At 40.0% G+C, this 15,801-nt stretch overlaps 1 protein-coding gene across 1 annotated transcript in view; it reads left to right on the top strand.

The window, feature by feature from the left end:
- The window catches only part of ENPP1 (ectonucleotide pyrophosphatase/phosphodiesterase 1), a 309,412-nt gene that overhangs the window by 225,442 nt on the left and 68,169 nt on the right, over positions 1 to 15,801 (top strand). Inside the window, 3 exon segments of the mRNA XM_053710676.1 lie at positions 13,481 to 13,568; positions 13,658 to 13,823; positions 15,494 to 15,549. Of these exon segments, the coding sequence (XP_053566651.1) occupies positions 13,481 to 13,568; positions 13,658 to 13,823; positions 15,494 to 15,549 (310 nt within the window).

Genomic DNA, 15,801 nt, shown 5'->3' with positions numbered 1-15,801 from the left:
TTCTTACATAGATACTATAGTTGATCTTTACAGAACAATTGGAAAAAACAGATTAATATACATTGTATATGGGAATTCATATGAGGATACAATACTATCAATATCATTATCAAAATTATGAAAATATGTAGATATGGACGAATTAATAATCTAAGGAATTATATCCTACTTCAGATTATCATCAACTATAATTATCTGCCTATCTACCAAATATCCTCCCTAATGTATCAATCTGTATTATTCAATATGGGGCTAAACACATAAATCTATGTCCCTCCTAAAATTCAAGCCTTGAGGAATAGTGGTGTTCAACGTAAAAATCCAAAATACTTCTCTTGTATCTAACTTAGCTTCTCTATCTCCACCTCTCTTCCACATGGGTACATGATCTATTGCTTGAACTATTAGCAGGTTAGGGTTGGCATTATGAAACTCCCGAAAATGTCTTGCTAGAGGGGTATCAGACTCAATATCTTCTATTGACCTGATGTGGGCTAAAAATCTATCTTTCAAAGACCTCTTGGTTTTTCTAGAGCACCCCCTACAGGTCAATAGGTATATTACATGCGTGGTATTACAATTTATAAAAAAAAATTTTTTTATACGTTTTCTGGGTATATGAAGATACAAAACAATCTCATTCAGCAACATAGTCGCATGTTTTACAGATTTTTCTCCTGCATTTAAAGAAGCCCTTTCTTTTTCTCAACCAACAACCTTCTGGTGTGCTTCTTGAACAATCAGAAGGGGAAACATAGTTCCCTATTGTTTTGCCTTTTTTTGGTATAAAATCACACCCTTCTTGTATTATCCTTTTCAATGCAGGATCCGTGTATAAAATAGGGATACATTCTTTTATAATACTAGATATCTCCTTATACTCCAGGCTAAATGTCGTTATAAATTTTGGTTTCTGTTTGTTACACTTTTCATCTTTATAACACCTTTAAGAATATGCCTATTTAAGGAGAAATTGCTGGGACACCTGTGAGCAGTGAACAAGTGCCTGAAGGCACGAAACATGTCTGCTTCAACTTTGCCCAGCTGTCTACACTATTAGTGTTAGTCTGATATGGAGATTGTATCTGCCGATACGCAGTGTTTTTACTTGGATTTATAATAAATATTGGAAGTTTTATACAGCTCAAGTATCTGGACACTCTTTTGTACTATATATATATATATATATATATATATATATATATATATATAATGTGTGTGTGAGAGTTATTTAAAACTCTGCTGTGAATATTCCCACAGGTGATGACTTGTGGACTCTCACCATCATGAAAGAAATTAATTTATCAGGTAAGCATAAATATTGTTTCTCCAACATAGGTGTGTCCGGTCCACGGCGTCATCCTTACTTGTGGGATATTCTCCTCCCCAACAGGAAATGGCAAAGAGCCCAGCAAAGCTGGTCACATGATCCCTCCTAGGCTCCGCCTTCCCCAGTCATTCTCTTTGCCGTTGTACAGGCAACATCTCCACGGAGATGGCTTAGAGTTTTTTAGTGTTTAACTGTAGTTTTTATTATTCAATCAAGAGTTTGTTATTTTAAAATAGTGCTGGTATGTACTATTTACTCTGAAACAGAAAAGAGATGAAGATTTCTGTTTGTAAGAGGAAAATGATTTTAGCAACCGTTACTAAAATCGATGGCTGTTCCACACAGGACTGTTGAGAGGAATTAACTTCAGTTGGGGGAACAGTGAGCAGACTTTTGCTGCTTGAGGTATGACACATTCTAACAAGACGATGTAATGCTGGAAGCTGTCATTTTCCCTATGGGATCCGGTAAGCCATTTTTATTACAGAAAGAAAAAAAGGGCTTCACAAGGGCTTTCTAAGACTGTAGACATTTTCTGGGCTAAATCGATTTATATTTTATACTCCATAGCCTTGAGGAATTATTTTAATCTTGGGAATTATGTAAAATAACCGGCAGGCACTGTATTGGACACCTTATTCTCTAGGGGCTTTCCCTAATCATAGGCAGAGTCTCATTTTCGCGCCTGTATTGCGCACTTGTTTTTGAGAAGCATGACATGCAGATGCATGTGTGAGGAGCTCTGATACATAGAAAAGACTTTCTGAAGGCGTCATTTGGTATCGTATTCCCCTTTGGGCTTGGTTGGGTCTCAGCAAAGCAGATACCAGGGACTGTAAAGGGGTTAAATATAAAAACGGCTCCGGTTCCGTTATTTTAAGGGTTAAAGCTTCCAAATTTGGTGTGCAATACTTTTAAGGCTTTAAGACACTGTGGTGAAATTTTGGTGAATTTTGAACAATTCCTTCATACTTTTTCGCAATTGCAGTAATAAAGTGTGTTCAGTTTAAAATTTAAAGTGACAGTAACGGTTTATTTTAAAACGTTTTTTGTACTTTGTTATCAAGTTTTTGCCTGTTTAACATGTCTGAACTACCAGATAGACTGTGTTCTGAATGTGGGGAAGCCAAGGTTCCTTCTCATTTAAATAGATGTGATTTATGTGACACAAAATTTAGAGAAAATGATGCCCAAGATGATTCCTCAAGTGAGGGGAGTAAGCATGGTACTGCATCATCCCCTCCTTCGTCTACACCAGTCTTGCCCACACAGGAGGCCCCTAGTACATCTAGCGCGCCAATACTCCTTACTATGCAACAATTAACGGCTGTAATGGATAATTCTATCAAAAACATTTTAGCCAAAATGCCCACTTATCAGCGAAAGCACGACTGCTCTGTTTTAGAAAATACTGAAGAGCATGAGGACGCTGATGATATTGGTTCTGAAGGGCCCCTACACCAGTCTGAGGGGGCCAGGGAGGTTTTGTCTGAGGGAGAAATTTCAGATTCAGGGAAAATTTCTCAACAAGCTGAACCTGATGTGATTACATTTAAATTTAAATTGGAACATCTCCGCGCTCTGCTTAAGGAGGTGTTATCCACTCTGGATGATTGTGAGAATTTGGTCATTCCAGAGAAACTATGTAAAATGGACAAGTTCCTAGAGGTCCCGGGGCCCCCCGAAGCTTTTCCTATACCCAAGCGGGTGGCGGACATTGTAAATAAAGAATGGGAAAGGCCCGGTATACCTTTCGTCCCTCCCCCCATATTTAAAAAATTGTTTCCTATGGTCGACCCCAGAAAGGACTTATGGCAGACAGTCCCCAAGGTCGAGGGGGCGGTTTCTACTCTAAACAAACGCACCACTATACCCATAGAAGATAGTTGTGCTTTCAAAGATCCTATGGATAAAAAATTAGAAGGTTTGCTTAAAAAGATGTTTGTTCAGCAAGGTTACCTTCTACAACCAATTTCATGCATTGTTCCTGTCACTACAGCCGCGTGTTTCTGGTTCGATGAGCTAGAAAAGGCGATCAATAATAATTCTTCTTCTTATGAGGAGATTATGGACAGAATTCGTGCTCTCAAATTGGCTAATTCTTTCACCCTAGACGCCACTTTGCAATTGGCTAGGTTAGCGGCGAAAAATTCTGGTTTTGCTATTGTGGCGCGCAGAGCGCTTTGGTTAAAATCTTGGTCAGCGGATGCGTCTTCCAAGAACAAATTGCTTAACATTCCTTTCAAGGGGAAAACGCTGTTTGGCCCTGACTTGAAAGAGATTATCTCTGATATCACTGGGGGCAAGGGCCACGCCCTTCCTCAGGATAGGTCTTTCAAGGCCAAAAATAAACCTAATTTTCGTCCCTTTCGCAGAAACGGACCAGCCCCAAGTGCTACGTCCTCTAAGCAAGAGGGTAATACTTCTCAAGCCAAGCCAGCCTGGAGACCAATGCAAGGCTGGAACAAAGGAAAGCAGGCCAAGAAACCTGCCACTGCTACCAAGACAGCATGAGATGTTGGCCCCCGATCCGGGTCCGGATCTGGTGGGGGGCAGACTCTCTCTCTTCGCTCAGGCTTGGGCAAGAGATGTTCTGGTTCCTTGGGCGCTAGAAATAGTCTCCCAAGGTTATCTTCTGGAATTCAAGGGGCTTCCCCCAAGGGGGAGGTTCCACAGGTCTCAATTGTCTTCAGACCACATAAAAAAACAGGCATTCTTACATTGTGTAGAAGACCTGTTAAAAATGGGAGTGATTCATCCTGTTCCATTAGGAGAACAAGGGATGGGGTTCTACTCCAATCTGTTCGTAGTTCCCAAAAAAGAGGGAACATACAGACCAATCTTAGATCTCAAGATCCTAAACAAGTTTCTCAAGGTTCCATCGTTCAAAATGGAAACCATTCGAACAATTCTTCCTTCCATCCAGGAAGGTCAATTCATGACCACGGTGGATTTAAAGGATGCGTATCTACATATTCCTATCCACAAGGAACATCATCGGTTCCTAAGGTTCGCATTCCTGGACAAGCATTACCAGTTTGTGGCACTTCCGTTCGGATTAGCCACTGCTCCAAGGATTTTCACAAAGGTACTAGGGTCCCTTCTAGCGGTGCTAAGACCAAGGGGCATTGCAGTAGTACCTTACTTGGACGACATTCTGATTCAAGCGTCGTCCCTTCCTCAAGCAAAGGCTCACACGGACATTGTCCTGGCCTTTCTCAGATCTCACGGGTGGAAAGTGAACGTAGAAAAAAGTTCTCTATCTCCGTCAACAAGGGTTCCCTTCTTGGGAACAATAATAGACTCCTTAGAAATGAGGATTTTTCTGACAGAGGCCAGAAAATCAAAACTTCTAAACTCTTGTCAAATACTTCATTCTGTTCCTCTTCCTTCCATAGCGCAGTGCATGGAAGTAATAGGTTTGATGGTAGCGGCAATGGACATAGTTCCTTTTGCGCGAATTCATCTAAGACCATTACAACTGTGCATGCTCAGTCAGTGGAATGGGGACTATACAGACTTGTCTCCGACGATACAAGTAGATCAGAGGACCAGAGATTCACTCCGTTGGTGGCTGTCCCTGGACAACCTGTCACAGGGGATGAGCTTCCGCAGACCAGAGTGGGTCATTGTCACGACCGACGCCAGTCTGGTGGGCTGGGGCGCGGTCTGGGGACCCCTGAAAGCTCAGGGTCTTTGGTTTCGGGAAGAATCTCTTCTCCCGATAAATATTCTGGAACTGAGAGCGATATTCAATGCTCTAAAGGCTTGGCCTCAGCTAGCAAAGGCCAAGTTCATACGGTTTTCAATCAGACAACATGACGACTGTTGCGTACATCAACCATCAGGGGGGAACAAGGAGTTCCCTGGCGATGGAAGAAGTGACCAAAATCATTCAATGGGCGGAGACTCACTCCTGCCACTTGTCTGCAATCCACATCCCAGGAGTGGAAAATTGGGAAGCGGATTTTCTGAGTCGTCAGACATTTCATCCGGGGGAGTGGGAACTCCATCCGGAAATCTTTGCCCAAATTACTCAATTGTGGGGCATTCCAGACATGGATCTGATGGCCTCTCGTCAGAACTTCAAGGTTCCTTGCTACGGGTCCAGATCCAGGGATCCAAGGCGACTCTAGTAGATGCACTAGTAGCACCTTGGACCTTCAAACTAGCTTATGTATTCCCGCCGTTTCCTCTCATCCCCAGGCTGGTAGCCAGGATCAATCAGGAGAGGGCATCGGTGATCTTGATAGCTCCTGCGTGGCCACGCAGGACTTGGTATGCAGACCTGGTGAATATGTCATCGGCTCCACCATGGAAGCTACCTTTGAGACGAGACCTTCTTGTTCAAGGTCCGTTCGAACATCCGAATCTGGTCTCACTCCAACTGACTGCTTGGAGATTGAACGCTTGATCTTATCAAAGCGAGGGTTCTCAGATTCTGTCATTGATACTCTTGTTCAGGCCAGAAAGCCTGTAACTAGAAAAATTTACCACAAAATATGGAAAAAATATATCTGTTGGTGTGAATCTAAAGGATTCCCTTGGGACAAGGTAAAAATTCCTAAGATTCTATCCTTTCTTCAAGAAGGTTTGGAGAAAGGATTATCTGCAAGTTCCTTGAAGGGACAGATTTCTGCCTTGTCTGTGTTACTTCACAAAAAGCTGGCAGCTGTGCCAGATGTTCAAGCCTTTGTTCAGGCTCTGGTTAGAATCAAGCCTGTTTACAAACCTTTGACTCCTCCTTGGAGTCTCAATTTAGTTCTTTCAGTTCTTCAGGGGGTTCCGTTTGAACCCTTACATTCCGTTGATATTAAGTTATTATCTTGGAAAGTTTTGTTTTTGGTTGCAATTTCTTCTGCTAGAAGAGTTTCAGAATTATCTGCTCTGCAGTGTTCTCCTCCTTATCTGGTGTTCCATGCAGATAAGGTGGTTTTACGTACTAAACCTGGTTTTCTTCCGAAAGTTGTTTCCAACAAAAACATTAACCAGGAGATAGTCGTGCCTTCTTTGTGTCCGAATCCAGTTTCAAAGAAGGAACGTTTGTTGCACAATTTGGATGTTGTTCATGCTCTAAAATTCTATTTAGATGCTACTAAGGATTTTAGACAAACATCTTCCTTGTTTGTTGTTTATTCTGGTAAAAGGAGAGGTCAAAAAGCAACTTCTACCTCTCTCTCTTTTTGGATTAAAAGCATCATCAGATTGGCTTATGAGACTGCCGGACGGCAGCCTCCTGAAAGAATCACAGCTCATTCCACTAGGGCTGTGGCTTCCACATGGGCCTTCAAGAACGAGGCTTCTGTTGATCAGATATGTAAGGCAGCGACTTGGTCTTCACTGCACACTTTTACTAAATTTTACAAGTTTGATACTTTTGCTTCTTCTGAGGCTATTTTTGGGAGAAAGGTTTTGCAAGCCGTGGTGCCTTCCATCTAGGTGACCTGATTTGCTCCCTCCCTTCATCCGTGTCCTAAAGCTTTGGTATTGGTTCCCACAAGTAAGGATGACGCCGTGGACCGGACACACCTATGTTGGAGAAAACAGAATTTATGTTTACCTGATAAATTACTTTCTCCAACGGTGTGTCCGGTCCACGGCCCGCCCTGGTTTTTTAATCAGGTCTGATCATTTATTTTCTTTAACTACAGTCACCACGGTATCATATGGTTTCTCCTATGCAAATATTCCTCCTTTACGTCGGTCGAATGACTGGGGAAGGCGGAGCCTAGGAGGGATCATGTGACCAGCTTTGCTGGGCTCTTTGCCATTTCCTGTTGGGGAGGAGAATATCCCACAAGTAAGGATGACGCCGTGGACCGGACACACCGTTGGAGAAAGTAATTTATCAGGTAAACATAAATTCTGTTTTTTTCTCACATGAGCATTACTTTGTTTTCAGCACTGTTCTCCAATATTTGTGAAATATAACTACAGTGGAGATTGTATAAGTTAAACTTTAGCAGATAATACACTAAACCACAATAAATATTTTCCCGCTCTGTATAAATTACACTTGTTTAATAATGCTGGCCCTTTATTTCTGAAGAATTGAAATCACACATGCATGTACAGCTCCAGCATAGTATAGTGTATCAGCTGCTTCTATGAATTGTGGAAAGTATGCAGGTTTAGCCTTTTTTTCAATGTCCGTAAAGACACCACATTCACAATCTAGTGGTCAGTCTCAGCGTTTACCTGGGTGCTGATTGGTAGGTACCTAATAATAATCAGTGTCCCAGTAATTTCTTCTAAATGAAACAAAGGAAAATATCAGTAATGTCCATTTAATTTCATTTCACATATCTGTGGATTTCTAGTGCTAAAACTGTGTCTGAAGTACTATTTTTTCTTGCCAACATCTGTTCTTAAATACCTTTCCTTTCTAGCATTTTTGTTTTTATTTTTTTTTGGAGTATGATTGCAATTACTCTTAATGCCAAATGTTAAATGTCATGGGCTTGATTACAAGTGGAGCACTAATTTATCACTCGCCCGCAAACAGGCAAATTTGCCCGTTTGCGGGAGCATGATAAATAACTAGCCTTTACAAGTGGCTGGTTATTGCTACCGCATGCTCGCGTTAGCTATTAGCTCTCAGAAAATTAACCAGAGATCTTTTGGGGTCTTTTGTTTTTTTTATGACATTTTTATGACAAGGGTCTTTTGGTTTTTTATGACATTTGTATTTTTATGACAAGGGTCTTTTGGTTTTTTATGACATTTGTTTTTTTATGACAAGGGTCTTTTGTTTTTTTATGCCTTTTTTTTTAGCTCCCCCCCCCCATAAAAAACTACTGCACTAGGCAGTTTTTAGGGGTTAAAAGTGGCGAGTGTGGGGTGTTAGAAAAAAAAAAACGGCACTAAAAATTGCCTTTACATTGCGGTCTATGGAAACTGTGTGTTCCCTTTAAATATATATGTATATGCTTATATACATATATTATTTAAGTGTTAATATGTGTATATAGACATATAAACACATAATATATATGTATACATTCATATACATATATATTTACATTTGCTGCCCATCGCTGCACGTCTTACCCCCTTTGCTGCACTAGGTTCTCATGTCTCAATGCATGAGAACTAGGTTCCCATTAGTGCCTATGGAAGCCTGCTCTCGCAAGCGCAAAGCTACTGTGCATTGTGAATGCGGCCTCACACCTAACTCTTAATACCGGCACAAATTTGTGTGCGCTGGTATAACTAAGTTGAGAGCAAATATCGCTTTTGCGGAAGCGATATTTTGCTTTTAACTTGTAATCCGGCCCCATGTGTTTTGATATAAATGATGATTCTCTTGGTATAGTTTGTTGAAGGAGCAGCAATGCACTACTGAGAACTAGCTGAACAATAACAAGAGGCATATGTGCAGCCACCTAACTCCTAGTAGTGCATTGTTCCTAAGCCGACTTAGATATCCAATTCAACAAAGGATAAAAATAAAACAAAGCAAATTTGATAATAGAAGTAAATTGAAAAGCTATTTAAAAATTGCATGCTCTATCTGAATCATGAAAGTTTAATTTCTCTTGTAAGGTGTATCCAGTCCACGGATCATCCATTACTTGTGGGATATTCTCCTTCCCAACAGGAAGCTGCAAGAGGATCACCCAAAGCAGAGCTGTCTATATAGCTCCTCCCCTAACTGCCCACCCCCAGTCATTCTCTTGCAGCTCTCGACAATGGAAGTAGCTAGAGAGATGTGGTGAATTAATGTAGTTTATCTTCAATCAAAAGTTTGTTATTTTCAAATGGTACCGGAGTTGTACTATTTTAGCCTCAGGCAGAAAGTTGAAGAAGAGTTCTGCCTTTGGTCTTTGATGATCTTAGCAGGTTGTAACTAAGATCCATTGCTGTTCTCACACATAACTGAAGAGATGGGTAACTTCAGCTGGGGGAATAGCATGCTCTCCTGCTCCGAGGTATGTGCAGTTTTAAATTTTTCTAGAGAAATGAATATGCTAGAAAATGCTGACAATACCGGATTTATTTAAGGTAAGCCTGATTACAGTGATTTAATAAAGACTGGTATCATGCTTGCTGTAAAGGGTAATATTTTTATTTACTCACATTACTGAATAGATATAACGTTTGCTTGAAGTATATAAACGTTTTTTACATATTGGTGATAAAACTTTATTCTGGGGCCCAGTTTTTTCCACATGGCTGTCTAGATTTTGCCTAGGGATAGTTTTTTAAGGCCCTCTCACTGTGAGTACAGGTTGGGAGGGGCCTATTTTCGCGCCTAAATGCGCATTCGTTTTTGCAGCTTGAGACATCCAGCTTCCCTGAAGGAGTCCCTGAACATTTAGGACCTCTCTAAAGCGTTTTTGTGCCTTCCAAAGTCGTTGTATGGGCAGGTAGGGCCACAGCAGAGCTGTGGCAGTTTGTTGTGACTGTTTAAAAAACGTTTATATCGTTTTTTTGATCCGTTTTTGAAACTAAGGGGTTAATCATCCATTTGCAAGTGGGTGCAATGTTCTTTTAGCCTATTATACACACTGTAAAAATTTCGTAAGATTTACTGCTTTTTTCACTGTTTTAGCAGTTTCTGTGATTGTTTTTTTCTCTTAAAGGCACAGTACCGTTTTTATTATTTGCTTGTTCACAGTTATTAAAGTGTTTTCCAAGCTTGCTGGTCTCATTACTAGTCTGTTTAAACATGTCTGACATAGAGGAAACTCATTGTTCATTATGTTTAGAAGCCATTGTGGAACCCCCTCTTAGAATGTGTACCAAATGCACTGATTTTACTATAGATTATAAAGACCATATTCTGGCTTTAAAAAATTTATCACCAGAAGAAATTGACAAGGAGGAAGTTAAGCCGGCTAACTCTCCCCACGTGTCAGATTCTATAAATCCCGCTCAGGGGACGCCTAGTACTTCTAGCGCGCCCATTGCGTATACCTTGCAAGACATGGCGGCAGTTATGAATCATACCCTTACAGAGGTATTCTCTAAACTGCCAGGATTGCAAGGAAAGCGAGACAGCTCTGGGAATAGAATAAATACAGAGCTCTCTGATGCTTTAGTAGCTAGGTCTGATACACCTTCACATTATACTGAAGCTGAAGCAGGGGAGCTTCAATCTGTGGGTGATTTTTCTGATTCAGGGAAGATGCTTCAACCTGATTCTGATATGTCTACATTTAAATTTAAGCTTGAACACCTCTGCGTATTGCTCAGGGAGGTTTTAGCAACTCTAGATGACTGTGACACTATTGTAGTCCCAGAGAAATTATGTAGATTGGATAAATACTATGCAGTACCTACTTACACTGATGTTTTTCCAATCCCTAAAAGGTTTTCTGAAATTATTACTAAGGAATGGGATAGACCAGGTGTACCGTTCTCTCCCCCTCCTGTTTTTAAAAAGATGTTTCCTATAGACGCCGCTACACGGGACTTATGGCAGACGGTCCCTAAGGTGGAGGGAGCAGTTTCTACTCTAGCTAAGCGTACCACTATCCCTGTCGAGGACAGTTGTGCTTTTCTAGATCCAATGGATAAAAAAATTAGAGGGTTACCTTAAGAAAAATTTTATTCAACAAGGTTTTATTCTCCAGCCTCTTGCATGCATTGCCCCAGTCACTGCTGCTGCGGCTTTCTGGTTTGAGTCCCTAGAGGAGGCTCTACAGGTTGAAACCCCGTTGGAAGATTAGGGCCCTTAAGCTAGCCAATTCATTTGTTTCTGACGCCGTTGTTCATTTAACCAAGCTAACGGCTAAAAATTCAGGTTTTGCTATTCAGGCGCGTAGGGCGCTATGGCTTAAATCCTGGTCAGCTGACGTGACTTCAAAGTCTAAACTTCTCAACATTCCCTTCAAAGGTCAGACCCTATTCGGGCCTGGACTGAAGGAGATCATTTCTGACATCACTGGAGGAAAAGGTCACGCCCTTCCTCAAGACAGGTCCAACAAATTAAGGACCAAACAGTCTAGTTTTTGGCCCTTTCGAAACTTCAAGAGTGGCGCAGCTTCAACTTCCTCTAACACTAAACAAGAGGGAACTTTTGCCCAGTCTAAGCCGGTCTGGAGACCTATCAACCATCAAGGGGGAACAAGGAGTTCCCGAGCAATGTTGGAGGTTTCAAAGATAATTCTATGGGCAGAGACTCACTCTTGCCATCTATCAGCTATCCATATCCCAGGAGTAGAGAACTGGGAGGCGGATTTTCTAAGTCGACAGACTTTTCATCCGGGGGAGTGGGAGCTCCATCCGGAGGTATTTGCACAGTTGATTCAACTTTGGGGCAAACCAGAACTGGATCTCATGGCGTCTCATCAGAACGCCAAGCTTCCTTGTTATGGATCCAGGTCCAGGGATCCCAAGGCAGCGCTGATAGATGCTCTAGCAGCGCCTTGGTCCTTTAACCTGGCTTATGTGTTTCCACCGTTTCCTCTGCTCCCTCGTCTGATTGCCAAGATCATGCAGGAGAGAGCATCAGTGATTTTGATAGCACCTGCGTGGCCACGCAGGACTTGGTATGCAGATCTGGTGGACATGTCATCCTTTCCACCATGGACTCTGCCGCTGAGGCAGGACCTTCTACTTCAGGGTCCTTTCAACCATCCAAATCTAATTTCTCTGCGTCTGACTGCTTGGAGATTGAACGCTTGATTTTATCAAAGCGTGGTTTCTCTGAGTCGGTCATTGATACCTTAATACAGGCACGAAAGCCTGTCACCAGGAAAATCTATCATAAGATATGGTGTAAATATCTTCATTGGTGTGAATCCAAAGGTTACTCATGGAGTAAAGTCAGGATCCCTAAGATATTATCCTTTCTCCAAGAAGGATTGGAGAAGGGTTTGTCAGCTAGTTCCTTAAGGGGACAGATTTCTGCTCTGTCTATTCTTTTGCACAAACGTCTGGCTGAGGTTCCAGATGTTCAGGCGTTTTGTCAGGCTTTGGTTAGAATCAAGCCTGTGTTTAAACCTGTTGCTCCGCCATGGAGTTTAAATTTAGTTCTTAAAGTTCTTCAAGGGGTTCCGTTTGAACCTTTGCATTCCATAGATATTAAGCTTTTATCTTGGAAAGTTCTGTTTTTAGTAGCTATCCCCTCGGCTCGAAGAGTTTCGGAGTTATCTGCTTTACAATGTGATTCCCCTTATCTCATTTTCCATGCAGATAAGGTAGTGTTACATACCAAACCTGGTTTTCTACTTAAGGTGGTATCTAATAAAAATATAAATCAGGAGATTGTTGTACTGTCACTGTTTCCTAATCCTTCTTCAAAGAAGGAACGTCTTTTACACAATCTTGACGTGGTTCGTGCTTTAAAGTTTTATTTACAAGCTACTAAAGATTTTCGTCAAACATCTGCATTGTTTGTTGTTTACTCTGGACGAGGAGAGGCCAAAAGGCTTCGGCAACTTCTATTTCTTTTTGACTAAGGAGTATAATACGCTTAGCTTATGAGACTGCTGGCCAGCAGCCTCCTGAAAGAATTACAGCTCATTCTACTAGAGCAGTAGCTTCCACATGGGCTTTTAAGAATGAGGCTTCTGTTGAACAGATTTGTAAGGCGGCGACTTGGTCTTCGCTTCATACTTTTTCTAAATTCTATAAATTTGATACTTTTGCTTCTTCGGAGGCTATTTTTGGGAGAAAGGTCTTACAGGCAGTGGTGCCTTCCATTTAAGCGCTCTGCCTTGGTCCCTCCCTTCATCCGTGTCCTATAGCTTTGGTATTGGTATCCCACAAGTAATGGATGATCCGTGGACTGGATACACCTTACAGAGGAAAACAAAATTTATGCTTACCTGATAAATTTATTTCTCTTGTGGTGTATCCAGTCCACGGCCCGCCCCTGTCATTTTAAGGCAGGTGTTTTTTATTTTTAAACTACAGTCACCACTGCACCCTATAGTTTCTCCTTTCTCTTGCTTGTCTTTGGTCGAATGACTGGGGGTGGGCAGTTAGGGGAGGAGCTATATAGACAGCTCTGCTGTGGGTGATCCTCTTGCAGCTTCCTGTTGGGAAGGAGAATATCCCACAAGTAATGGATGATCCGTGGACTGGATACACCACAAGAGAAATACATTTATCAGGTAAGCATAAATTTTGTTTTTGACTTTCCTGTCCCTATATTGTGTGAACCTTTCAGTAATTTTGTCATCATTTTTTTTTATAAAGGCGCTGTTTATTGGCTATGGTCCTGGTTTTCAAATTCAAGACTGAAGTTGAGCCCTTGAGAACATAGAACTCTATAATTTAATGTGTGGTAAGATGTTGATTTAAGAGTATTTCTTAATAACCTAAATATTATAAGATTTCAGACATTGTAATGAATATTTTCTTTGCTTGATCTAGATTTGTTAGGCCTTGTGCCTGCAGATAACAATGGAACCCATGGCAGCTTAAACCACTTATTAAGACACCCAGTTTACCAGCCGTCCTACACCAAGGAAAGATCTCGTCCTAAGTGCTTACTTAACCAAAGAGCCCCAGAAGACAACCTAGGATGCTCTTGCGAATCATTGGTAAGCAGAATCACATGCTTTATTTGTAGTACAAGGTCCTGCTGGTGCTCTACTTGTGCTGTTTCTACATCTGTATACTAGTAATGAGTATATATCAATTTCTGTATACTAGTAATGAGTATATATCAATTTCTGTATACTAGTAATGAGTATATATCAATTTCTGTATACTAGTAATGAGTATATACATCTGTATACTAGTAATGAGTATATATCAATTTCTGTATACTAGTAATGAGTATATACATCTGTATACTAGTAATGAGTATATATCAATTTCTGTATACTAGTAATGTGTATATATCAATATCTGTATACTAGTAATGAGTATATACATCTGTATAATAGTAATGAGTATATACATGTGTATAATAGTAATGAGTATATAAATATCTGAAGATATCTTCTGAGTAATAACATTCTATAAAATTAATTTTGTTTAGTGTTTTGGTTTCTCTCAATAATCAATGTCTAAGGCGTCTGTTAGCACCCGACCATTGTTTGTTTGCTATGGATCCTGTATAACTTTGTGCATGATCCAAAGCTTAAAATATACCTCTTGTGCGAGCTTGTGGAGTTGGTAGTATGGCAACAGCTAGTCAGGTGCAATGTTCTGAAGCTAATTTAACTATGTGTTTAACATTGTTGTAGAGGTTTAGCACACTACTGTAATTCAATAGTTTTAATTCTCTAGCGTCTAAAAGGGATAGGAAAGTGAAAATTAAACTTGCATGATTCAGATAGAGCATGTCATTTTAAGATGCTTTTAAATTCACTTCTATTTTCAAATGTATTTTGTTGTCTTGATATTTATTCTTAAAAAATATGTACATATCATACACTTGTGAGAGCTAGCTGGTGATTGGTACCTGCACACATTTGTCTCTTGTGATTGGTTGACTAGATGTGTTCAGCTAGCTCTCAGTAGTGCAATGCTGTTTCTTTAGTAGGATATCTAGGGAATGAAGCAAATTTGATAATAGAATATACAAATGTAAGCAACTTTCCAATTTACTTCCTTCTGAATCCTGAAAGAAAAAAAAAATGGGTTTCATTTCCATTTACAGCATTTTACTATTGCACTTTTATTTCCCCTTAAATCTGGCCTGGTAGGGTTACTATGGGATTGCTGTTGAAAATCATGTGTTTAGGAAAAAATGACCTATTCACCAATGTATTATATGTCCACTAAAATATTAATTATTGGAATAAACCCTTTCGTAATGTGATTTTTTTGTTTTGTTTTTGCTTAAAAAATACAACTGGTAAAGAGACATAAGTGCAAACAGGAAGTCTTTTAGTGTGTTATAGCTAACCAATAGTGCTATAATAACATGCTCTATGTATTAACCCCTGAAAACTTAAACACACATAGTTAGTCAGTAAAACACTACTGGGGTCCCTACAGTCACTTGAGTGTGTACTAGTATAGAATGTATAATAATTATAATATGGATTATTTAATGCACATTTATTTTGGGATCTTCTGAAGTATGTAGACTAGTTGTGAGAAACTTTAATCTTACAAAATATTCAAACGTGTCTGTATATACCACCTTTCCCAAAATTCTAGCAAGATTATTTAGACATGACGATGCTATAAACAGAATGTTTGGGAGAACGAACATTCCAAACTTAATTTCTTTTTTTTTTTCCATTTTTTTTTCAGGCTTTTACATATACTGGATTTCAGCAGCAAACTAAATCTTACTGGTTTAGAAGGTAAATGTTATGTCCCATGATATTTTGATCTAAATGCCTATGAACAAATCTCAACAATTTATTTATAAATACGAGTGTGTATAAATTTATATAGTTCAACCCCTTCACTACCGGGAATTTCAGAGAAAAACCTGCCCAAAATACCAGAGAATTTTTTAGCATTTTTGCTATCACTCCGTTTAAACAGAAATAAGGCCTTTGTTTTGTTTTTATTTACTTATAAAAACTATATATATTTATTTTGTAAAAAGA

Source organism: Bombina bombina, chromosome 4, assembly GCF_027579735.1.
Source record: "Bombina bombina isolate aBomBom1 chromosome 4, aBomBom1.pri, whole genome shotgun sequence".
NCBI classification, from domain to species: Eukaryota; Metazoa; Chordata; class Amphibia; order Anura; family Bombinatoridae; genus Bombina; species Bombina bombina.
The sequence above is the reverse complement of the archived record's forward strand: the minus strand, read 5'-3'. Positions and strand labels throughout refer to the sequence as shown.